Source organism: Myotis daubentonii, chromosome 1, assembly GCF_963259705.1.
Source record: "Myotis daubentonii chromosome 1, mMyoDau2.1, whole genome shotgun sequence".
In the NCBI taxonomy this organism is placed as follows: Eukaryota; Metazoa; Chordata; class Mammalia; order Chiroptera; family Vespertilionidae; genus Myotis; species Myotis daubentonii.
The window spans coordinates 183,015,265-183,041,567 of record NC_081840.1 but is presented as its reverse complement, the minus strand read 5'-3'; the positions used below and the strand labels follow the sequence as shown (position 1 = coordinate 183,041,567).

The following is a 26,303-nucleotide window of genomic DNA, read 5'->3' as shown; positions in this document are numbered from 1 at the left end:
GGCGAAGTAGGTTTATAGTTGTGAATACGTGAAACAGAGTTTATTATTGTATTATGTTTATTAATCATTATATTATTTTCCAAGTGAACAACTGTAAGCCTTCTTTGCCCCACCCTGTATATGAGACATAAACTTATGGGGCGATTGATGGGTGATGGTAGCAAAGTGCATGGGAGGGGGTAGGCATGTCATAACAGCGAGGTGCCTTCCCCTTCTCCAGTAGAGGAAAAGCCTCTCAGAAGAGTGTTTCCTTTCCCAGTGGGCAGGTGTGTGGAGATTTTGTCTGGTGGGTGGACATAGGTGTGATTCAGTGGGGTGGGGTGAGCAGAATTAATTTGGCCCATGCAGCAGAATCTTCTCAAAAGAAAAAGAATTAGTTTTGTTTCACAAAGCAATTTTTCTCCAAGCAAAAGTCAAAAGCTAATTGGAGTGAGTTCCCCACTGCAGTGAACTGACACAGTTTGGGGCATCCAGGCTTCTATAAATAACAAATCTATTTAGAACTAACCACCTCACCAAAACCGATTCCTTGCTGCCCGGAAGCAGGGCTTGCTGTTATTTACAGGAGCAAAGGAAAACTCAGAACTTCCACCTTCTTTGCTTTGTTGGGGTGATGCAGGCTCCATCTTCAGTGTTGTCTCTGTATTGTAGTGAGCACTCAAGAATCTCATGCATTTTGTCTTTAATAGAAGTACACATACTCTGTCTTGTTTCAAAACATTGTTTTAAGCAACGTAGATTACATGCCTATAAACCCCTTTTTACGCTTTCAAATCAAATTTCACCGTGTTTCTGGGTTATGCCTTCACTACTAGCTCATTTGTCACATTTCTGCAAAACAATTTATATGTAAACTAGGGGCCCGGTGCACGAAATTCGTGCACTGGGTGTGTGTGTGTGTGTGTGTGTGTGTGTGTCGGGGGGAGTGTCCCTCAGCCCAGCCTGCCCCCTCTCACATACTGGGAGCCCTCAGGCGTTGACCCCCATCACCCTCCAATCGCAGGATCGGCCCCTTGCCTAGGCCTGACGCCTCTGACAGAGGCGTAGACCCCCATCACCCTCCGATCGCCTGATCGGCCCCTTGCCCAGGCCTGACGCCTCCGCCAGAGGTGTCAGGCTTGGACAGGGGGCCCCCATCTCCCCCTGATCACTGGCTCTGGCCCCCGCCCAGGCCTGAGGCCTCTGGCCCAGGAATCATGCCTGGACAGGGGACCCCCATCTCCCTCTGATCGCTTGCTCCACCCCCCGCCCAAGCCTGACACCTCGGACCCAGGCTTCAGGCCTGGGCAAGGGGACCATCATATCCCCCCAACCCCCGGCTCCGCCCCCCGCCCAGGCCTGATGCCTCGGCCAGAGGAGTTGACCCTCATCACCCTCCGATCACCAATCACCGGATCGGCCCCTTGACCAGGCCTGAGGCCTCCGGCAGAGGTGTCAGGCCTGGGCAGGGGACCCCCAGCTCCCCGCGGTTGCAGGCTCCGCCCCTGCCCAGGCCTAACACCTCTGGCCTAGGCGTCCGGCTCGGGCAGCGGGGACCCGCAGCTGCAGCGGCCCTGCGATCGTGGGCTCCGCTTTAGGCCCAGGCAAGGGACCCCTAGCTCCTGGGACTGCTAGCTTCGACCGTGCCCAGCTCCCATCGCTGGCTCCACCCCTACTTCCTGCTCTCACTGGCCAGGGCGGCAAAGGCACCTGATTCTCCGATCATGGCTGGGGGGCAGGGCAAAGGCAGCCCCAGGGCCGCCTTTGCCCTGCCCCCCAGCTCTTAGCTCCCCCCTGGGTTTCCGATCACTGTCAGTGGCAGGGGGCTTCTTCCTGCTTTCCCTTTCACCTCCCTGCATTGTGCCTACATATGCAAATTAACCGCCATCTTGTTGGCAGTTAACTGCCAATCTTAGTTGGCAGTTAATTTGCATATAGCCCTGATTAGCCAATGAAAAGGGTATCATCGTACGCCAATTACCATTTTTCTCTTTTATTAGATAGGATAGTCTGCTCTCTGTAGCACCCACTGGCCTCTGATTTGGCATTAGATTTTGATAGGCATCGATCTATAGAACTCCCTTCTTATTGACATAACTTCTTAGACACTAAAAAGTTCATGTGTGTGGTGTTTTTTGCTTGTTTGTTTGTTTCTTTAAAATGTTTATGTTTTCCTTCGTTAAAATAATACATTTTCATTTTAGGAAATTAAAGACAAGATAAGTGGAAGAGACTTTAAAATCTATTCATAATGCTACAATTCAAAGCAACCAATGCTGTTTTTATATTTTTCTTTCATGCACAGTGTTTTAAACATATAATATCATTGTGATTATTCTGTTTAAGCTATCTTACATGATTTAATTTTTTGCCTAACATGGTTTCTACACTTTAGATATAATATAGTTCCCAAATGAAATAATGTCTTCATTTAAAGAGACATCACCATTTTTTAGAAAATAGATATATCTTTACAAAGTGAAAAGTGCTTTCAAAAATACTTTTTAGCTCATAGACATTAGATATTAGTGCATGCATACAAAAAATTGTAAATGGAGATTGTATTTTTAACCGGAGATTCCCTGAGAGGTAAAGCTCCAGTGGAATTACACTTTCTAAATCACAAAATTCAGAATTATTTAATTTTTATATTAAATATTTATTATTATTTTGTAATTAAAAACAAAAATTTTGAAATTGCTGATATTGGGAAGTTAAAATAATAACAATTTGAAAGTTAAACATCTACTTTCCTAGTGTGGCATTTCTTTCCTTCCTCATAATTTTTAAAAATAGTGATTATGTAAGTTAGATAACAGTTTCAGAATATTGAATAGCCATTGTTCTATGTTTAACTTATGCCTGAGACTACATCTGTGCACAAAGGAACATGTCTGGTTTTGTTTTCAAGGGAAAACATTGGTTTGACTTGAGCTGTAAATGAAACCAACCACAAGTTCAAACCTTGTGTATTGAAGAAAGCCTGATCCTTTTCTGAAGCTCATAACTTTCCAAGACTGTAACATTAACCTTGGCCATTCTTGTTATTCATGTGAGCTCCTGATCCTGGGTAGGAAATTATTTAGGGATCTGTGCACAAGTATCACCAGAACTGGAAGAAAAAGGTTTTGGGGATGACTAGTGACTGTACTGAGCAGACTTTCTGTAGGAAGACAGTGCGGCGGTGGGGGTGGGGGTGGGGGCTTCAATGAGTCCTGGGCCAAGGCGCAAGTGAGCGCTCAACGTTTTTCATTCCAGTCAGGGAATCCAGCTGCTTCGAAATTTAACATTGCTACCTGGGGATGTTAATTTGATAAGTCTCTCTGCAACCCTTACTTCTACAGGGTGAAGAATTAATTCACTTAGATGGAAAATGCTGTCCTGAATGCATTTCAAGGAGTGGCTATTGTGTTTATGAAGAAAATGCAGAATTTGTGAGTATTGGGCAAATAACTAAAGGCTAATAAGAACTAATAATTAAAAAAAGAACTAATAATTCAAAATTAATTTAGTGAGGGGGTATTAACTCCTCATTTCTTTCACCTATTCATTTGTTCAACAAATATGATTGTGGACCTACTATGTGACAGGTACTGGGGATGCAGATGCGGATATAGTAGGTACAGTGCATATTCTCATGGAGCTTACATTGTAGTGTGGGGACACAGAGGACAAAGTCCTGCCTAGAGTATAAAGCAGCTAAATGGACTAGGGAGTACCTGGGATGGAGGCAGGTGCTCTTTTACATAAGGTGGTCGGGGAAGTCTCTCAGGCAGAGAAATTGGAGCATAATTTCTCAGCAATTGAAAAAGCCTGAAGCAGAAATGTGTTTGGCATGTTCAGGAAACCGCAAGAGTATTGCAGCCCGACTGGTGTGGCTCAGTGAGTGTCAACCTAAGAACCAGAAGGTCACCGTTTGATTCTGGTCAGGGTTGCAGGCTCCATCCCCAGTGTGGGGGGTGCAGGAGGCAGCTGATCAATGATGCTCTCTCATCATTGATGTTTCTATCTATCTCTCCCTCTCCCTTCTTCTCTGAAATCAATACAAATATACATTTTTTAAAAAGTGAGTATGGCTGACACCAAGTGACTGAGAGGAAAGGAGTTGGAGATGAGGTTCAGTAGTGGCCTGGGTGCAATGATAAAGATGTGTTTACCCTGATGCAGATGGCAGCTGCTGGGCAGTGCTAAGCAGAGCAGTGCCTGGGATCTGCATTACTTGTGAGAGGATCATTTGGGCTGCTACTTGGGCAAGGGACAGAGGGGACGAAATTAGAAGTAGGTGGTTCAGTTCAAAGGTTTTGCCATAGTCCAAAGAAAGGGTGATGGCGTCTTGGCCTAGGGAGGAAGTGGTGAAAAGTGACCAAACCCTGGATTTATTTTGCAGACAGGATCGAAAAAATGTTGATGGATTGGATGTTTTGAAATTCTATTTGCTAAGGTCTTATTTCTCCCTATATCTGTACTTTTTTACTGTATAGCCAAAGGAAAAAAAATTTATCTTTTCAAATGTATTCTATTCATGTAGCCCATATTTTTCAAATGAGGTTGTGGAATGTTAATAAGTTCACCGTGTTCTTAAAAAACCTGCCCGGTGCCGAAACCGGTTTGGCTCAGTGGATAGAGCGTCGGCCTGCGGACTGAGGGGTCCCAGGTTCGATTCCGGTCAGGGGCATGTACCTGGGTTGCGGGCATATCCCCAGTGGGGGATGTGCAGGAGGCGGCTGATCGATGTTTCTCTCTCATCGATGTTTCTGGCTCTCTGTCTCTCTCCCTTCCTCTCTGTAAAAAATCAATAAAATATATTTAAAAACAAAACAAAACAAAAAAAAACCTGCCCAGTGATCATAAGTACAACTGCTTCATTGACCAATCAGAAGAGGATTATAAGAATTAGGATTAGGTACTTTGATTTGTGAACTGACTGCTATATACTTTTTCTCTGTGATCTGGGTAGATTGCATCTACCCACCTGCCAGTGTTCTGTATGTGTTGAGGAGGCAGTATTGTGTAGGGTTAATGTGCAGGCACTAGGTTGAGATCCCTACTTTGCCACATACTGTGATCTTGGGAAAATTATGTAATAATACTCAGCTGTAAAGTAGGGATAAAAATGGTGCTACTTCATGGGTCTATTGAGATGATATGTATAAAGCACTTAGAACAATGCCTGGCACACACAAAACAGCTTTAAAATGATATTATTGTTATTATGTTGTTGGCATTGTTTAATAGTGGTGTTTCATAGTTCAGTCATTCTTGTTTCTTAAGAATTTAAGAGGTTAAAGGTTCCCTATAAATGTTGAATCTGTATTTTCTCAATCATAGTATTAATTTTTCTGCTCATTTTTGGAGGTCAATTAAGCTTGGTGGAATTAAAATAAATTTTAAATTATTTTAAATAAGCGCAAATCCCCTTAATGCTCTTTCTAGTTCTGCGCCAGATTCAGGAGGTTCTTACAAAGTTAGATCTCTTGACTGTGAAGTCCTTCCCTTTGAGGGGAATGGAAGCCAAATGCTCAAACACAAAGTGAGAATGAGAATTTAAAAATATTTCCTGGGCTTCTTTTCTTCACCTCATATTGCTATGCTTTTCTTGTTTTATATAAAGATAGATTTTATTCCTATTCATAACTGACGAATGGTGTTGCATGTCACTTGGGGGAAGATGGATAGTTTCTAATGAAAAAACAGGTAGATCAGCCTAATGGTGTTTTGAGTGGTATAATAGAAACATTTCTCTTTGTCCCTAGATGTCCTCAAATGCGAGTGAAGTTAAACATATTCCAGTAAGTATAGATTTTTAACTTCATGTAGACACTTATAAAATTGTTTTAAGCAATGATCTGCATAAACCGTTCTGTGGAACCTTACTGCCTTAGGATTTGTGACAGTCATGTTTGATGGCCATGGCCTCAGATTAAGAATCTTAATAATAACTAAGACTTTGATTCTTTGAACTTTATCCTCCTTTCTTTAGCTTGTTCCCCCCCGCCCCCACCCCCCCTACAATTGGTAAGTAATACTTCAACTACAAGCTCCTACATAGATCCTTTTCCATTCCTGTGTTGATTTTCTCCTCCTGAATTTTCTGGCCTAAAATAGCTCAGTTTAGCCATTAGTGCAATTTCATGTACTGCAAAGCATTCAAGAGAGAGCTTTTGGGTCTTGAAAGTGTTCACTCTCCAAGCAATACCACGTGTTCACTCTCTCTGTAGTGTTTGCAGGACAGTGTTGTATGGTTTCTTTTTAAGGGAAAATGTAAGCATGTTTGTTCACCTGAGCAACCTTACACTGTTGGAGGTTATAGAATCTGGTCTGCCTTGAAATGGAAGAAAAGCATTTCTGCTTTCTCAAGATAATCTCTCTCATTTTTGTAATATTGTCATTCATTGTTGCTAAATACTGCCACATTGGAATTTTAACATGGTTTGGCTTAATAAATACTTTATCAAGTCTTTGGCTTAAAATATGTTCTCCTATTACCTGTTCTACCTCCTTCATCACCCCCAAAACCTTCTGGTGGGAACCTTTGTCTCTTTCCTATATTCTGGGCAAGTGGGATAGAAAGCAATAAATAAATAAATAAATAAATAAATAAATAAATAAATACTCTTTATAATTCACAGTAGATTCTCTGTCAAAGTACTAATGTTTATTACCACAATTTGCTTGGTGGGAAAAAATATTTTAAAATATATTTATTTTATTGATTTTTTACAGAGAGGAAGGGAGAGGGATACAGAGTTAGAAACATCGATGAGAGAGAAACATCAATTCAGCTGCCTCTTGCACGCCCCCTACTGGGGATGTGCCTGCAACCCAGGTACATGCCCTTGACTGGAATCGAACCTGGGACCCTTCAGTCCGCAGGCTGAAGCTCTATCCACTGAGCCAAACCAGTTAGGGCGGGGAAAAATATGTTAGTGTAAAGCTGCCCATGGCACATCTACAGCCCACTAAAAAGGTACCTGCCAGGCCCTAACCAGTTTGGCTCAGTGGATAGAGCGTCAACCTGCGGACTGAAGGGTCCCAGGTTCGATTCTGGTCAAGGGCATGTACCTGGGTTGCGGGCACGTCCCCAGTAGGGGGTGTGCAGGAGGCAGCTGATTGATGTTTCTAACTCTCTATCCCTCTCCCTTCCTCTCTGCAAAAAAATCAATAAAATATATATTTTTAAAAAGATACCTGCCAGAAGTTTCACTAAGAATACAATGACACTACTGTTACTCTTACCATAGCAACCATAAGGAAATTCAGGGCTTCCACCAGCTTCTTGTGGTTATTATAAAAATTGTAGGTAATGTATCACTAGGTACCGAGTAAACCCCTCTCGTGTTTTCTCTGTGAGATGGGATGGGACACAAGTGCTCTATGCGTCTGGCTTATCGTGGGAGCCCCAGAATGCTTTCACAAAGTATCTCTCTGCCTGGGTTCTGTATTAAAATAACCCAATTAAAAACAAAGAATTAGAAATACTGTCCTTTTAAATTTAAGACACCTCTACTACTGTCCTATTTCAGAGTTCGGTTTGACATGGTACTGATCAGGAGCCTTCACTTTGTCCCATATGGAAATGATAAATTCTCCATCAGCAAACCGTCTTCAGGATCTCTGCACTCTGCTAACAACACCTTTATTGTCTCATGTAGGAGGGAGAGAAGTGGGAGGATGGCCCTTGCAAGCTGTGTGAGTGCCGGGGGGCTCAGGTAACTTGCTATGAGCCCTCATGTCCACCGTGTCCAGTGGCCACACTAGCCCAAGTGGTGAAGGGACAGTGCTGCCCAGAATGCACGGCAGGTGGGTCCATATCTAATTTATTTCTACTGAGATGTTTTCTGCTGTCAAAAAAACTCAGAGATCCTCTCCCCCTGCCCTTGCTTTTTTTTTTTTTTTTCCAAACCACCCATTGACTCTGTTGGGTTTTTTTGTTTTTTCTTTCCTATTTTTTTTAACAAATGATGTTAATTCATCTTTGTCCAGGTTATTTGCCAAATTCAAAGGATGATGAGTATATGACCCCTGGCCAAGTCACTGACCATCTCTAAATCTTAATTTTCTTGTCAATAAAATGTGCTTTATCTACCTCACAAAGTTATTATGAAAAATCAAATAACATAATTTTTGAAAACTTGTAATGGCAACTATTTGGTAGGACTGTTTCAATTTTTAAGCTATAAGGACAATTGCTGAAAGTTTGTTATGGATGTCCATTTTTTTTAAAGGTGAGCTATTAAACAGATGGTTTCTTTTGCAATTCTCAAAAGGGTTTTTGAAGTTTAAAGACTCATTAATTTCTTCCAAAAGACATTTTTACCTACTTGCTCTGCAACTCTGCTTTCAAATCACCTGGGGTGGAATTAGTTCCAGTTAATAATTGTTGGGTTACTCTGGCTGAGCAGTAATTTGCCTATGAGCTTTGTCTCTCAGAGAAGTGGCATTTTCTTCCATTCATATTTCATAATTAATTGTTTTCATCCATGGGTTGCAGTTTTTCATATTGGCAGTTGTAGTACTCAACTTATTTTGGCTAATCACAGTGTTTCGTGAAGAGTGTATTATGAGAAGAGCAAAGCAACTTTATGTTTTAATTACATTACCTTCACCAAAGTGGCTCTCTGGGTTTTCCAAAGCAAACATTTAGCACATGATAATGTAGCATACCTTGAAAATCATGTCCCTGACAACTTTAATACCTGAAGGAAATTCTTTGCTGACAATTACCGTTAAATTCAGTGATAATCCCAGTTACGAGGAATGAGATTTGACATTTTAGAGAAAAAGAAGAAAACTGGCTGTATTTCTTTTTTAAAAAAATACGATTTAAAAAAATATATATCGGTTTTATGTCTTAACGTTTTATGCACATCAAAGCTTAAGAACATCTGAAAAGTCATAAATTATCGGATCTGTTTAAATCATATATTGTAGAGCTAGCCATTCCTGTCTTAAGAGGAATTCCTGCAGGTAGAAGCATTAATAGGCTGGTTTGGTAATGTTTTTAGCATCTTTAATTTGAAGCTATAGGAGACAATGATGTCATTTCAGATAAGGAGGGATTTTAGGAAATCTTGCATTAAAATAATTTTTTTCTATTTGGGAGCTTTTTTCCTACTTAAGTCCCAGAGTTTTCTCTTCTTCATATCCCATACAGCTCTTTTTGGGGGATGATGTAAGAGAAATAAATTAGATGGTCTTTACTGAGTTTTCTTCTTCTGTATCTTTGATTGCAGTTTACTGCCACCCAGACTGCTTGACCTGCTCTCAATCTCCAGACCACTGTGTCCTCTGCCAGGACCCCACGAAGCTGCTGCGGAATGGACGGTGTGTGCACAGCTGCGGCCCAGGATTTTACCAAGCTGGGGCCCTCTGTTTAGGTATGGCTCCAAGCAGAGCATCCAGAGGTGGACAGAGGCTGACTGCTGTCAAGGAGGGGGTCCTGGATGCCGGAAATGCACAACTTCCAAACCATTATTAGATAATAAAGCCATCCATAGGTTACTCGGCTTCTTTACCTGCAGGTCTCTTTCTTCTAATATTTTACAGGTATTTCTAGTCTTACTGGCAGATAGGTGACGGGGAGGGCAGATGCTTGCTATGTAGTCATAGCTGAATTTTTCATTTTTTGAAGGATAGTAATATCAGGATGCTTGGTGTCATTTATTAAAACATGCAGTGAATCCAAGATAGAACTTTAATATTGACACGGACCTTTGAGATCACTTATTAGAACTCATTTTGCAAATGTGGAACCTGTGGGACAGAGAATTAACCTGCTTTCTCAACATCACACAGGGAGTTGGTAATAGAGCTCATCTCTCATGGGTTCTTACCAGTGGATCCAGAATGTGTTCATGTGTATTTTAGAATTCTTATATGAAGTGAAAAGGAGAACTTACCTGGGAAAATTTAGTATGGTTGAGGTCAAATCATAGTTGCTTTTTTTTTCTATTTCTGAATCATAGTGTTAACTATGAATTTAAGAGTGTATAGGTTCATACCCTGGCTGTGAGTATTTAAGCTTTCTGTACCTCAATATTCTCATCTGTAAAATGGGGTAACACTGGTGCCTTCCTCAAATGGTTCTTGTGAAAATTAAGTGTGTCAATACGTGTGAAGTGTCTAGGATATAGTCATGGATCAATATAGGTTAACCGTTTTTATTATTTTTGCGATTATTCATTTACTCCTACTTTCTCTCCTGATTTATAGTCTTCAGACTGTTTGAAATTTATTTATATCTCTGCCATAGGTTGTGAAGGGAAAGAGGCCAGGGGTATTTTTGTGAAATGGTTGAGTGAGAAAGATATTGGGGACTAGTGGATAAAAAGAAAATAACTCGGACCCCTGAACCTAACTGCCTGGCTTCAAATGCCAGTTTCATGTGTCCTTGGTCAAGCTCCTTAACCTCTGTGAGTTTGTTCCTCATCTGTAAAATGGGGATTAATAATATCTATGCCATATGGTTGTCATAAAGATGAAATACTTTTGTATATTAAAGCACTTTGTACAGTGCTTGGCATGAAATAGGTGCTCTATGATTGAAGGCTAAGATATATATATATATATATATATATTTTTTTTTAATTTTATTTATTTATTTTTTTTGCTTTTTTATTCCCTGTGACCCCAGAGCCTCAGAGTTGAGCTGTGCAGGAAATGACGCTGCAGTGGTATCTTTGAGCTAATCAGAGCTTCCCTTTTCTTTCTCCCAACCCTGTCCGGAGCAGCCTGCCAGCCTCAGTGCTCCACGTGTTCCAGTGGCCTGGAGTGCTCCTCCTGCCAGCCGCCCCTGCTGATGCAGCACGGGCAGTGTGTGTCCACCTGCGGGGATGGCTTCTACCAAGATCGCCACTCCTGTGCAGGTAACCACTGGCCAGACCAACAGCTGGCTGGGCCACTGAGAAAGCCACTCCCTACTCCTAAGCCATCTGGGGTCACTAGGAGCTGTAAGTAGCTTCCAAGAAATTCTGAACGGACTCCTGATGGGGTGAGAACAGTGGATGAGAGAGAGGGCATATGTTGTTTTTATAACCTCATTAGTGCTTTAGTGCTGTGCATATGTGATGTAATTTTTATAAGTCTTTCTGCACACATTTGGGGCCACTGGGACAGTAATTAGCCCCATGCTTTTGGTTCAGGATTGTCATTATGTTATAAGTTAGATTCCTTCATAGTATAAATACAAAGGGCTTAAATGAAAATATAGGAGAAAATACATCTACATATTTTTTAAACTTCATTTCCACCTAAAGAGAGAGGGAGAAGCAGAAATAAGAAAGTGACATCATAATAATGAACTTGGAAAAAAAACGTAGGCATTTAAATGTCCTCTTGCTTTATTATCTATGTGTTTTATCAGCTTTATATGCATACTTTTATTTTGATTAATATCTAGTTGAAATTCTCATATTGTAACAGTCTCTGGAGGTGGGAGTAGTCTTAATATCATTTAATTTATTGTTTATACTTGATCACTTTTGCAATAGTGTTATGATCATGGGTATAAGGAAAAAAGTATATATATGAAGAATTTTTAAGTGCAGAAATGAGAGAATGGGTAACAGTGAAAGGAAAGGCAGAGGCCGCGTCCTAAGGGCGGAGTCCTCTTCCAGAGGAGACGGGTAACCAGGGGTGCCCAGAGGCTAAGGCAGGTCTGCAGTGGAAGGTAAATTTGATAAGGTAGACAGGCCAGAGGGAGCTTCTGGAATGTTACTCCAGGTATTATGGTAACTACACTATCACCTGGGCAGAAAATGGGCAGATTCATGATGAGAATCAGAAGGTGGGCCAGTTTGAAGGTCAACTGATATGCTCCTCTCTTTCATGCCCTTGGTTAGATTTTCAGGGAAATCATATGAAGGAAAAAGGTTAAAAGAGGATAAGTGCATAATATTCTTCAGCTGTGCAGGCTGAAGAGCTCTAAGGCCATGTGAAGATTCCATGTGGGGAGGCTGCTGGCCCCCTCATTCCAGGCTGTGGTCAGAAGCACAGTCCCCGGGACTGTGGACATCATCTTAAAAGGAAACACTGGTGCTGTCTGTGCATGCAGATGTGAGGATGGTGGGGCCAGTCCCTTGAGGGAATATGGAAGCCACACTAGCTTCAGAGCCTGGCTTGAGGGCTACAGGAATATCTTCTGTGTCTCTATATCCCCAGCATCAAGGGCTGCACAAAGCATTCAGCATTTGTTGAACAAGTGTGTGATGATGAAGGAACGTACTACCCCTTAATGATCCTTGATGGACCGTGTTTCAATACAAGTTTCAACCATAAAAGAGAAAAGAACCCTTAATGTTTATTATTTGTCATCTTCAATTTACCTGTTATTTTAGAACAGGTTCAGAGTGGGCACATACAAATGGCTTTGTAAGCGTCTAATGTTTGGGCAATTTAGGTAAATGGCTGAAATTTCAATTTGATGAAATCATTGGATGTATGCTTCACTCCTTTCTTCTATCCCATCAAAGAGACCTCCTACTAGCACTCCTGTGACAGATTTGCCTTTAAGAGGGAATTAATTTCCCTTAGATTTTATTCCACCCTCCCTACTGCTTCCATCCCCTACCACATATCCCACATACATATTTACTTTAAAATATTTTTTCCTATTTCTTTTGGAGGAAGCATTCTCCTTTCTCTTATGCCCACTGTTTTAATTGGTGATGTTAATGCTGTTTTAGGGCACTTTAGAATAGGTAATGTTTCACTTGATTATTGGTTTATGTAGCTGACTGCTTTCACATTCCATCCACAAAGCCATACACAAATGCCTCTAGTAGAGAGTTGCTGGGAAAATTTAATTCCTTCCAGGGAATTAAACCAATTTGCTTTAGTTCAGCCTGGTTGCATTTTTATGCATAAAATGAGAAGACAGAAGAGAGCAAGAGGAGAGAGAGAGAGAAAGAGAGAGAGAGAGAGAGAGAGAGAGAATAGTTTTAAAAATTAAAGCTAAACTTGTGATCAATTTCTATATACTGTCTTGATGCTGAGACTACTGCCCAAATAATATTTTTTTAAAAAATTGAATTTATTAGGGTGATATTGGTTCTCAAAACCATACAGGTTTTAAGTGTACAACTCAATAAAACATCATCTTCACACTGCATCTCCCCAAGCAAAGTCTCTTTCCCTCCCATTCCCCCCTTTTGCCCACCTCCATCTCCCCCCAACACCTCCTTCCCCTCTGGCTATCACCATGCTGTTGTCTGTGTCTATATACTATCTTTTTGTTTAATCCTTTCTCATTATTGGAATTTTCCCCAATATTTCTGCTTGTGTCGTTTTGGGTGACTTTTCACCATTGACCTTCGAAGCCAGTTGGTCAACCAGTGCTCTTTCAGTATGTGTTAAACTTTTCAAAAAGAAGCCTGCCCTTCTATGATTACTACAGGTTTTTTCTGGATTCATTCCTCTTGGCAGGGTCATTTGTGTTATGTTGGCATAATTCTCCACTTTATTGACCCATCAAAACCAAAATAAAGTGAACATTGTGCTGAGAAAACTAATTACCAGGAATTACCTGATTAATATTCATGCTCACTGTGTGAGATATAGGCAGAATGAAAAATGTGGGGCAGAGCCAAGCTTCATATAAACATGGCTCTTCAACAAAAGAGTTCAAGCAGGTAAGCCAGGGGGGAGTGAAAGAAGACAAGAGTCCTGCCAGAAACCACACCTCTAAGAACCCTTATCATTTTCCCTTCCCCTCAATTCTGTGGCATATACACACATAGACACATGCTGTATGCATACAGACCTGGACATATGTGTACATATGTTAATATTATTGTTATACTAGTGGCCTGGTGCACAAAATTTGTGCATGGCAAGGGTGTCCCTCAGCCCGGCCTGCACCCTCTCTAATCTGGAACCACTTGGGGAATGGCCGGCAGTCAGACATCCTTCTCACAATCCAGGACTGCTGGCTCCTAACAGCTTGCCTAACTGCCTGCCTGATTGCCCCAACTGCCTGCCAGCCTGATACCCCCCTATCTGCTCCCCTGCCAGCCTGATTGACGCCTAACTGCTCCCCTGCTGGCCTGATCGCCCCCAACTGCCCTCCTCTGCTAGCCTGATCGCCCACATCTGCCCTCCCCTGCCGTGACCCGCCTCCTCTGCTGGGACCGGCCTCCTCCATGCTGTGCGGAGCCTTGTGACTCCCCCAGGCACCACGCAGAGCGGCCAACAGGCCCTGCCTCCGCTGTGCATGCAGCCATCTTGTGGTGGCCATCTCGTGATGACGTTGCGTACGAGGGCCACCTAGGCTTTTATTAGTATAGACTAGGGGCCCGGTGCACGAAATTCGTGCACTGGGTGTGTGTGTGTGTGTGTGGGGGGGAGTGTCTCTCAGCCCAGCCTGCCCCCTCTCACATACTGGGAGCCCTCAGGCGTTGACCCCCATCACCTTCCAATTGCAGGATCGACCCCTTGCCCAGCCTGACGCCTCTGACAGAGGCGTCAGGCCTGGGCAGGGGACCCTCATTTCCCCCCCATCACTGGTTCTGCCCCCAGCCCAGGCCTGATGCCTCTGGCCCAGGCATCAGGCCTGGGCAGGGGACCCCCAGACCCCTCCGATTGCTGGCTCTACCCCTTGCCCAGGCCTGATGCCTCGGCCAGAGGTGTAGACCCCCATCACCCTCAGATCGCCTGATCGGCCCCTTGCCCAGGCCTGATGCCTCTGCCAGAGGTGTCAGGCTTGGACAGGGGACCCCCATCTCCCCCTGATCACTGGCTCTGACCCCCGCCCAGGCCTGAGGCCTCTGGCCCAGGAATCATGCCTGGGCAAGGGACCCCCATCTCCCTCTGATCGCTTGCTCCACCCCACGCCCAAGCCTGATGCCTCTGACCTAGGCTTCAGGCCTGGGCAAGGGGACCATCATATCCCCCCAATCCCCGGCTCAGCCCCCCACCCAGGCCTGATGCCTCGGCCAGAGGAGTTGACCCTCATCACCCTCCGATCACCAATCACCGGATCGGCCCCTTGACCATGCCTGAGGCCTCCGGCAGAGGTGTCAAGCCTGGGCAGGGGACACCCAGCTCCCCGCGGTTGCAGGCTCCGCCCGTGCCCAGGCCTAACGCCTCTGGCCTAGGCGTCCGGCCCGGGCAGCGGGGACCCACAGTTGCAGCGGCCCCGCGATTGTGGGCTTCGCTTTAGGCCCAGGCAAGGGACCCCTAGCTCCTAGGACTGCCAGCTTCGACTGTGTCCAGCTCCCATCGCTGGCTCCACCCCTACTTCCTGTTATCACTGGCCAGGGTGGCAAAGGCGCCTGATTCTCCGATCATGGCTGGGGGGCAGGGCAAAGGCGGCCCTGGGGCCACCTTTGCCCTGCCTCCCAGCTCTTAGCTCCCCCCTGGGTTTCCGATCACTGTCAGTGGCAGGGGGCTTCTTCCTGCTTTCCCTTTCACCTCCCTGCATTGTGCCTACATATGCAAATTAACTGCCATCTTGTTGGCATATAACCCTGATTAGCCAATGAAAAGGGTAGCTCGTACGCCAATTACCATTTTTCTCTTTTATTAGTGTTGATTCTTGTGCTTGACTACACTGAATAATGTTGTACATATAGATAACATTATGTGCCCCATACCAGTCCCTGCTTCCTTTCCCTCGCCTTCCCCGACTTTGGAGTTTGATGCTTTGTAACTAACACTCAGAACCACCCAGTTTTGATACTAGTCTCAACCAGAGACAGGTAACGTGTAAGTTGCCTCTTTCCCACAACTGGTAAGGCCAAGGCATAATCGCCCTCTTAGTACCCACATCTCACTATTTAGCCCTGGCTTTCGGGCTTCTGCCTTAACCTCTCGGCTAACCTGGGATCTGGTCCAACATGCCTGTTGCCCAACCTGTCCTGTTCTTGACACCATGACATCAGGCCCTAGGACTGGACTTCTACTTTGCTTCCTGCCACTTTGCCCTGTTGTGATCCATTTTCAGGAATGAACAGCTCATCTCATCATCACCCCCAGCCTGATGGTCAGGCTTGAGGCATGTGTAGATGCTCCTTGCCCCCCCTCAACCCCATCACCTTGCCCCCTTTTTGCATGGCTCTTGGATACCAATTGTCCTGAATGTATGGTATTCTCCTATCAGAGTGGTGGTTCCATTGCCTCTTCTTAGAAATCCGGGCATTAAATATAAATCTGGATTCAGGCTGAGCCCACCATGACCTCAGAACATTCTTTCTTGCTTGTCTTGCTCCTCTTTTCAATCAAACTCTGTTCTAGTCTGGCAGGACCATTGAATTGTGAACACAAATCCTACATATATGAGCTCAGAAGAAGAAAACTTAAAACAAGCAAACTAATATACTCCATGTGAGATTAGTTTGAAATGAATAGACTTTGAGTAGAGAAAGAGTAGAATGTAACCCATTTTTATATGTGTACCAGTGTTTGTTTTGTCTGCTTAACACTTTTGTTATTCATAATGGCCTGAGGATGGAGCTGTGTTACTCCATGGCAAGAGCTGCCTTCATTCTGCAGATCCCGAGATGGGAGAGAGGGAGTGCAACATGGCACTTAAGACCGTAGTAGGCTCTGGAGGCAAACCGCCTGGCTTCCAGGTCTGGCTCTGCCCTTTACAACGAGTACTTCTTGAACTCTGTGTTTTAGTTGCCTTATGGGTAAAGCAGAGACAATAACATCGGCCACATAGTGTTCTTGTGAGGATTAGATGAGTAAATGCACACATATCCTTAATCCTACCAGACCTGAGGCCCTGAACCTAACTGTCCCCTATACCTGGGCTCCTGAGCATTAAAGAGAAAAAACCAACATGATATAGAAAAATGTTAGTTACATGCAAACAAGTGGTTAGAATAAGATGGAACTTGGAGACACTGTAGAAAATAGGTCTACCTTTCATCTAGCACCAATATTCCACCTTTGTGTGGAAATTACCAAAAATCGGTACAGCGGTCTGGTAGCGTTAAGAATGGTGCCTGCTACCTTAGGAGCCCTGCATATATGTTAGGAGATTTGAAATGTACTTTCCATTACCCCTCTTCCCTGTTCCCTTTCTCTCACTCCTCCATTCATTCCCTTTTGACCACTCTAGGTCCTGAGGATATGAAGATAAATAAGACTCTGTCTTTGCCTATAGTGAGCTTCACTGAAGGCAGAGTTAGCCGCTGCTTACAGAGTAACACAAAAAATTTAAAAATGCAAGACCTATGGAGTTTATTCTATATCTGATTGCCGTGTGGTCTTAGATTTTGCAACCTAAAGAATCAAAACAGTTGAACTCTACCACTTGTTGCTATAGGGTTTGGGTCAAGTCACTTAATCTCTTTGAGCCTCAATTTCCTCAACTAGAAAAAGGGGATACTATTATCTACTTCAAACCATGCTTGAAAAGATGCTTGAAAATATAAATATATTTTGCCTAGCATACAGTGTATCTCTGACAAAGGGCAGCTATTGTCAATATCAAATTTGTTCCTTTATTCTTCAATTTATGGGGATGAAAACCAAATAGCCTGCATTAAGAAACAAAGAGTCATGGTGTTAAGTGTCTGAAATAAAACAAAATCTACTTTTATATGTTATGGGGAAGTAAATATAATACAGAGAACAGATTACTATATTACTGTATTCATCACAACAAGTAAAAATCCTTCTATTTTCTTTAAATGCTCAGATTAAATGATGAGAATCTGTAATTATTTGTTTCTTAACCAATATTATTATATATTGAGAGAGAAAGCATATTAAGAAAACCCATAAAGTTTACATACAGGATGCTGGCCTAGTTGAGATGTAAAAGCTGTGGTCTGAACAGAGGAACTCCTGAAGTTAATTATTGGAATCACGGTTGACTAGCGCAGCCCAGTCACTGTGGACATGAAGCACTAACCCCTGGAGCCAAAGCAGTGAAGACCTGATGGGTCCTGGCATTATGTTCCAGCACGTGGCTTAGCCCAGCCAGCCGAGCCTGGGGCAGCCCTCTTAGCAAAGGCATCTAGGAAACTGTTTTTCTGAAATCTTCAAGAAGACAAGAGCCCTCCTTGCTCTGTTGGGATAGTCATTGTTAAGCAGGTGTTCTCCATGTCCCATCCCTGAAACCCCAGAATTGGAGGGTCAGTCGAATTTCGTTGCCAAATCACGTATTCACTTTGGGGGTCCAGCACATCCTAGCACTTGGTCTTCACTCATTTTGTTCTGGCCCTTTAAGTCGTATGCATTGTTCAAACATTCTCTGGCATTCTAGAGCAATCGTGGTCTCTCAGTTGCTGAATGCCTTGTAAAGGGGACTTACTGCTTCAAGTGATTTTTCTATCTTCTCCATTCTGTTTAACAAATATCTGTTGAGCCTCTTCATTGTGTGTACCAGGCACCAGGGATAGGGCAGTGAACTGACACACAACTGCCCTGTGGTTCAGGAACTTCACTTTCCCACCTGAAGAAGAGTGTCAGTAAACAAGTAAGATAATCAGATAGTTACTGCTCTCTGAATTCATTGCTATCAGTGCTATAAAGGCAACTTTAAAGGTATGTTAATAAGAAGTGACTGATTACTGAGGCAGGGATAGGTCTTAAAACATTTGAATTCCTCACATTGTTAAGTACATATAAGGCCTCTGGAATCATTTTTGTTTGAAAAAGTGTGATAAACCCTTGCGCGGAGGAGAAAGGACAGGCATGCCGAGGCGTTGATGTTCCGGTGATCTGTCTTCCATTAGCTTCTACTATTTACTCCCTGTCAGCATTCCTGGCTAGGTGTGGCCTGAGGAAAACTGCAGAATCTCTGTTTTTCCCCAGTCCTCTTTTTTTCTCTTAATGTCCCTCTTAAAGTAGTGGGGTTCCTTTATCAGCGCTGGAAGGGTGACTCTTTGAAACAACTGTCGCTGGAACTTGACGAGTGTCCATGGACTGTTTTAAGCTGTGCAGAAGGAAGGACCAGCACATCCTGCCACTTCCTTATATGTATGTTTCTAGAGTAAAAAGGAACCCAAAGCAGCAGGTGACAGTGGCATTCCAAGTCCCCTTCCTCTTTGGACACTCATGTCAAGGATACTTGGAGAGAAGAAGGCAGAAGCAGCTGGTGGAGTTTTGCGCGGGACCTTTCCTGTGGCGGGAGGCTGGCTGTGTTTGGCATTTGCCTGCCTGGCTTATAGACCCCAGCTGTGTATGGACGGCCCCCGGCTATGTATGCCAAGAGACAAATGACAGAACAAAAGGATCACACTCCAGCAGAGAAAGCCCACCACAAATGCAAGGGAGTTTATCTTCCAGACAGATCCCATTCTTCCTGACAAATCTGAACCCCCAAATATTTCAGCTATGGATTACAAACTAGTGACAAGTCTTCTGGCTTTCTGCCCAGTGCCTAGTGTTCTCAGTTATTTTAGCTAGACTGGATGGTATGCATTCTTTCTCTTCCCCGTATCCCACCTCAACACTCTTGCTGTTCCTCCCTCCCCTTCTGTTTTCTGCTGCCTTCAGCGCTCACAGCACCTCTGTGCTATCGCTTCCCAGATCTGAGCAGGCTATGCTAAAGCAGCCAGGAAATCTGAGAACTCTGCCCATCAAAAACTTGGTTTTGGTTGGTGGTCCCTCCTTTGGCTCTTCAGATTCTGTAGACAAAGAGACTCAATGTATCACTGGAGAAATCAATAGCCATTTAATTAACAGGTGCTGAGGAAATACCCAGGGAGTCCTAGCAGCTGTGGGTGGCTGGTGGTCACAGGGGAGAGTGGAATCTGAGGGTCCCATATGGCTCATCAAACTAGGCCTAGCTAGTCACTGCATTGATAATCCTTGGGGTGTACTTGTGTTGTAGAGATAGCAGTATAAGTAGAAGGACAGGAGGTAGAAAGGATGAGAATGTTCCTGGTAAGCTGGCCTGGCTGCCTCTATCCCCTGACTTGCATACCAATGAAAAGCTGGCCGACTTGTACATCTATCTCCACATGGACCTGCCAGAGCCTCCCTCATCCTGGAATTGTCGCTTTCAGTTCAAGCTCCATGTCTACAGAAGACCCTGCAAAAGATTCAGATAGGTTACCCAAGACAAGTAAATTACTCAGCTGTATCACAAATGTGGTTACTAGATTAACTAGTTGTTTACCCAGCATGTGCCTTAAGGAAAGGACAACAGGCTTTTTCTTTTTCTCCTTCCGTGATTTTCCCCTAAGTACTTAAATGAATTCATGTTTATTCCAAAAAATAAGTTAGCAAAATTCAAGGCACAATAAAAAAAAAAAATCAGTGAAAATTCCTGACTCAAGCTCTCCCAAATCATTACTGTTAGTATTTTGGTGAACGTCTTCCTAGTTTTTGAATTTCCTATGTGTTGTATACATGGATATATGTGCACACATTGGCTGTGTGTAAGAATTCGTTTAGCTAAACCTCTTTTGCTTGATGTTTCTTCCTAATTTTTCCATTATCATAAATAAGCATGATGTGAAAAATTTTAATCGAAGTTTTGGTGAATTTATTTGATTAGGGTAAATTCTTAGACATGATTTCTGGGTTCAAGTATATATTTGGACACATACTAATATGTTACTCACTTTTTTAAAAGTTGTAATTTATGCTCCTACTAGAAATGCAAGAGGATGCCTACTTCCTACCACCTTTGTCAAAACTAGATATTATAATTAAGTTTGTCATTTTGATTGATGTAAAATGGAATCTTGTTTATTTATTTATTTATTACTTATGTTTGGGATTTATATGAAGAGAGTTAAGTTCATCATAATTACCAGTTCATGGCTCACTTTCACCATTGGCCTAGGCCAGGCTATTCTCTTGCTTATGCATCTGTCTGTCTGTCTATCTATCTATCCTTTTTGTTCCCATGACCTATTTCCACTTTACTTCACCCCAGCTCCCCACTTGAGTAACTATTCTAAGACAATTTAATGTGTATTTCATGTATGTGCCCTCTTATTGCTTTGTAAGCATGTGTCTTAAATATTCACAAGCATTACCAGATTGATATTTAATTCTCTTTATTTTTTTTAAAAAAACAAACTTTATTTTTGTTGACCAGTTTTGGGTTCACAGCAAAATTTAATGCAAAGTACAGAGATTTCCCATATTCCTTCTGTCCCCGACGCATGCATCCCCCACCAGAATGGTACATTTATTACAATTAGTGAACCATGCTTTCATTTTTTCCTCTCTCAGCATTATTTCTGGGATGCGAATATGTTGTTATGTGTACGTCAAATCCACGGCACCTAGTTGCCACTCTCCTGTTTAATTTGCTTTTCTCTGGCTCTTCATGAGACTGGAGATTTTTTCATGTGTTTACATTTTTTCTACTATAAACTTCCTTAAGTCCATGTGGGTTTTCAGAACATGTGGTGACCGGACATTCCTGTTGCAGGGGACAAAGGCGTCAGCTGGTACGGGGAGGCAGGTGGAGGGCAGAGACCCAGCCTGATAGGGGACAGAAGATTTGAGTAAAAGGATCCACAATGACGACTACTCAGATGAGCTTCTCCTTTTAAATATGTCTGGCATTTGAGCTTCTTAGGCAAGTAGCCTTGGCTGCATATGGGTCTGTAATAGGTGGAGGGGAGAGTAGTCTGCCCAGCATCTGGGCTTCTCCGGGAGCTTCACCAAGCTTGCTTGATGTTTGTAGAGTTTGCCGGGAAAGAGCTTTAGAGTGGGAGGCCTCTGCTGGAATAATCCACGAGGGCTCTGTCACTTCCCTTCACTCCCTTTTGAAGTCAGCCTGCCTCTCCTATAGTCTTTTATGCCCTCCCCTCTTCTATCTGCATTGCACTTTAATTTGCTCCCTTTATAATTACTCTGCCTTTAACACCAGTGGAAACAAATGTGCTGGATTTCCTGGGGTATGTCACTCATATGATCACATATAACTTTCTCCATTTTCTCAAACATGCCATCTCATCATATCCCTGTGAACAAGGTACAACAAATACAGTTGACCCTTGGAAAACAAGGGCTTGAAATGAGCAGGTCCACTTATACACAGATTTTTTTCAATGAATATACAGTTGACCCTCCATATCCCTGGGTTTTGCATCCACATATTCAACCAATCATGAATTGAGAATAGTATTTTCAATCTGCAATTAGGAATCCAAGGATGCAGAAGGTCGACTTTATCCGTTGATCATCACCATTATATAGGAGACTTGAGCATCCTTAGAGTTAGATATCTCTGGGGATCCTAGAAACAGTCCCTTGTTAATACAGAGGGACTCTTTGAGTTTGCAGGGAATCAAAACTTATACACAGACTTTTCACTGCATGGGGGTTGGTACCCTAACTTCCGTATGGCTCAAGAGTCAGCTGTATTACTATTCCCACTTTGCAGGTTAGGAAAGTGGGACCAAAGTGAAGTTGCGTTGAAGATAGAAACATTTTCGATCCAATAAGAGCTTCCTATTGGAAATTGACCCGCTAAACCTTGGCAAGGGCTTCCTGGTCATTGGTGAGGTGAGAAGGAAAGCAAGCCATTGCCACAAAATGGGTAAAGAACAGAATGAAGCCATCTGTGTCTGGCATATCTGCCTGTGCCTGGAATTTGGGCTGTTTCTGTGGTGTTGCGAGTGGATACTTCTTGGCACTTTGGAAATCTGAACTGCAGCCTCAACTGATGCCTGAAAGGGGCTGCTGATCAAGTGTGCGAGTTCCCTGGTAGTGGCAGAGCAACTTGACCGGGAGAGCATGGAAGAGGTGCCGAACCCAGGCCCCTTCTCCTGAGGAGCAGTCCCAACCACGCAGAGCTCTCTGTGTCTACTGCCTGGGCCTGGGTAGGCTTCCTGGAGCGTCAGTGGCCTCTAGGAAGTGCTTGTTTTAGCATTTCCCAGAAAGGCTGCATTTTATTCTTAAAGAAGCACAGGCTAAACAATTTTTAAAGCAATCTTCTATCTCAAAATTATCAAGTACAAAACGCGTTTCTTATTTTGAGAGTAGGGTTTCAATATGTAGTTGCCGCCCCAAAAGTAATGTGTTCCTTTTCATTTGAAACACATTGCTCAGCAAGCCAATCCATGCCGTGCTAGGCTCCAGCAGAGTCAGGGGCTTTCCCAAAGAAATGATTGACTGCATGCAAGATAAGAAGATAACTTTCCCTCATTCTTCGTCTTTTTGAATTTATTTGCCACAATTTTCACAGTGTATCACTCAAACCCTGGGTGACCTGAAATGTATCACAAAGAGGACTTATGCTGAAAAGTCAGGGAGTGACCTTTTATTTCCCATAATAATCCCAATGTAATAGAAGTCACATATAAAATAAGTCTGCAAGAAGAGATTATCTGCAGTAGCATATGTTCAGTTAGAAATTAGAAATCAATTGCAGAACACAGTGGGAGTATGTCATAAGAAATGACAGCTAAAAAAAAAGGAAACTGACAGCTCAGCATAGTCCCGGGTAGAAATAAAAATTCCTTCTGCTGTTCTATCAGGCCATGGAACATGGCTTTTGTCTGATATGGAGAAAAGAGAAGGTCTGGCATCAAATTTGGTTACTTTGTATGAATATAGCATCATAAGCAGATCTGGGCTCCAACACTTACCAGGTAAATTTTATAGCCTCAAGTTTATCTATCTTAAGGTATCATATTTTCAGACTATGACCTGATGGTTACAACTCATCATGTAGGCATTACTATATAGAAGATAACTAATAGGATAAATTCCCTGTAGCAAAAAAAAAAAAAAAAGAAGAAGCTATTAATTAATTAATTTAGCATACATTTAATGAGTCCTGACTGTGCACCAGGCATCAATCCTGACACTGGGGTTAAGATGACTGAAACATGGCCCCTGCTTTGGAGGATATTACATTCCGTTGAAGGGGATCGATCTGTAGCTGAGTAATTAGTGCAGTAGGATAAATAGAACAAGATAGGCATGTACAAAGGGCTGCAGGAACATAAAGGAAGGACCAAACAACTTTGTTTGGACAAGCTCAGCAAAGCTTCGCAGACGTAGTGACAACTTAGGAGGCCTTCTGAAGTGTCAACAGGATTTCAGGAGCTGGGTGAATCCTCTGTGGGGTATCCAGAACCTCTGACAGGCACATGGCATGCATAGGGTACCCAGTTTCATGGGATTGGCGAGCATGAAGGAGGCTGCAGAAGGCAGGTATGAAGAGTTCTGTAGGGCTCAGTATGTGATGGGCCTGAGTGCATCCCTGAGTCTGTAGTCTCTATCCTGATCACCCTTGGCCCCTGTTCTGATGGGCAATGCCAGGGGTAATATTAAAGACTGGAGGCCCAGTGCACAAAATTCGTGCACTTGGGGGGAGGGGTCCCTCAGCCCAGCCTGCACCCTCTAGCAGTCTGGGACCCCTCAGGGGATATCCACCCTGTGGGAGTGCATTGACCACCAGGGGGCACCTCATGCATTGAGTGTCTGCCCCCTGGTGGTCAGTGCGCATCATAGCAACTGGTCGTTCCACCATTCGGTCTATTTGCATATTAGGGTTTTATAATATACTAGGGGCCCGGTGCACGAAATTCATGCACTGGGTGTGTGTGGGGGGGAGTGTCCCTCAGCCCAGCCTGCCCCCTCTCACATACTGGGAGCCCTCAGGCGTTGACCTCCATCACTCTCCAATCGCAGGATCGGCCCCTTGCCCAGGCCTGACGCCTCTGGCCTAGGCATCTGGCCTGGGCAGCGGGGACCTGCAGTGGCAGCGGGGGGTGCTGCGATCGTGCGGGCTCCGCCCCTGCCCCTGCAGGAAGCCTCTGGCTGAGGCGTCCGGCCGGGCAGCGGGGACCCGCAGCTGCAGCGGCTCCGCGATCGTGGGCTTCGCTTTAGGCCCAGGCAAGGGACCGCTAGCTCCCGGGACTGCCAGCTTCGACCGTGCCCAGCTCCCATCGCTGGCTCCACCCCTACTTCCTGCTATCACTGGCCAGGGCGGAAAAGGCGCCTGATTCTCCGATCATGGCTGGGGGGCAGGGCAAAGGCGGCCCCAGGGCCGCCTTTGCCCTGCCCCCCAGCTCTTAGCTCCCCCCTGGGTTTCCGATCACTGTCAGTGGCAGGGGGCTTCTTCCTGCTTTCCCTTTCGCCTCCCTGCATTGTGCCTACATATGCAAATTAACCGCCATCTTGTTGGCAGTTAACTGCCAATCTTAGTTGGCAGTTAATTTGCATATAGCCCTGATTAGCCAATGAAAAGGGTAGCTCGTACGCCAATTACCATTTTTCTCTTTTATTAGTGTTGACTAGTAGCCCGGTGCACGAAATTTGTGCACATTAAAAGGGAATTAATTGCCCTAACCAGTTTGGCTCAGTGGGTAGAGCATTGGCCTGCGGACTCAAGGGTCCCAGGTTCAATTCCGGTCAAGGGCATGCACCTTGGTTGCAGGCACATCCCCAGTGGGGAGTGTGCAGGAGGCAGCTGGTTGATGTTTCTCTCTCATCGATGTTTCTGGCTCTCTATCCCTCTCCCTTCCTCTCTGTAAAAAAATCAATAAAATATTTTTTTTTAAAAAAGGGAATTAATTAGCAGAGATATTTTAATATTGCTATTTGCCCTTTCTCTATAATAGAAGTGTGAGAGATGAAAGGAAATTAGTAAAATGTATATTAAAATAATATATAAATTTATTAATAAATAAACAGTAACAGAAGGAGCAGATTCTGTGAGGAAAGGGGCTCTCTCCTCCCTCCTGTCAGGGTCCGGGGTGCAGGAGAATGGGGTTCCTGGCTGGCAGGCCACTGACAGCAAGCTATCCAACAGCGGATTCTGTGAGGAATGGGGCTCCCTCCTTTCTACTGTCAGGGTCTGGTTTGAAGGTCTGGTTTGTTGGTCCAGACTCAGAGTTTTACCATGCCGTGGCCTCCACCTCAGCAACCCAGGACTGACTGCTGCTGGGTCCTCCTGGTGCTCTGAGGGTGGGTTCTTCCCTCAGGCCACATGGGAAACAGCTGGGGAGGGCACAGCCCTTGGCAAAACGACCCAGGATTCAATGGGTCCACGCTCCGAGGGCGGGTTCCTGCCTCAAACCCCGCCCTCACTGAAAACAGCTCAAGGAAACAGCTCAGGGTAGGGCACAGCCATTGCCAAGACAACCCCTGCACAATTGACTTCTTTCCGCTTGGTGGCAGCGGTTCAGGTCGTGTTGAACACAACTCATGGTTTTTATATAAGTAGAGGATATAGATAAAGATGTAGATATAGATATTTAACACAGGATGGCACAAATCAGATCAGTCAGGAGGAGAGGGCCTGAGACCCTCTTCTGTCCTCAACCTCTTGAAGGATGGTGCCTGCCAGGTTCCAGGGACAAGCCAGAGTGTCATGGAGGGCTCAGGACAGTGACCAATTAGCAACCAAATTGGAAGTATTTGTACTATTTTAACAGCCAGCGCAGCTGAGT

General features: G+C 44.0%; 1 protein-coding gene across 1 annotated transcript in view; it reads left to right on the top strand.

Annotated features, from left to right (window-relative positions):
- FRAS1 (Fraser extracellular matrix complex subunit 1) overlaps nt 1-26,303 on the top strand; it is a 456,634-nt gene that overhangs the window by 198,033 nt on the left and 232,298 nt on the right. The window contains exons 10-14 of the mRNA XM_059667675.1: nt 3,324-3,413; nt 5,733-5,768; nt 7,632-7,779; nt 9,213-9,356; nt 10,710-10,844. Of these exons, the coding sequence (XP_059523658.1) occupies nt 3,324-3,413; nt 5,733-5,768; nt 7,632-7,779; nt 9,213-9,356; nt 10,710-10,844 (553 nt within the window). The remainder of the gene's footprint in view (nt 1-3,323; nt 3,414-5,732; nt 5,769-7,631; nt 7,780-9,212; nt 9,357-10,709; nt 10,845-26,303) is intronic.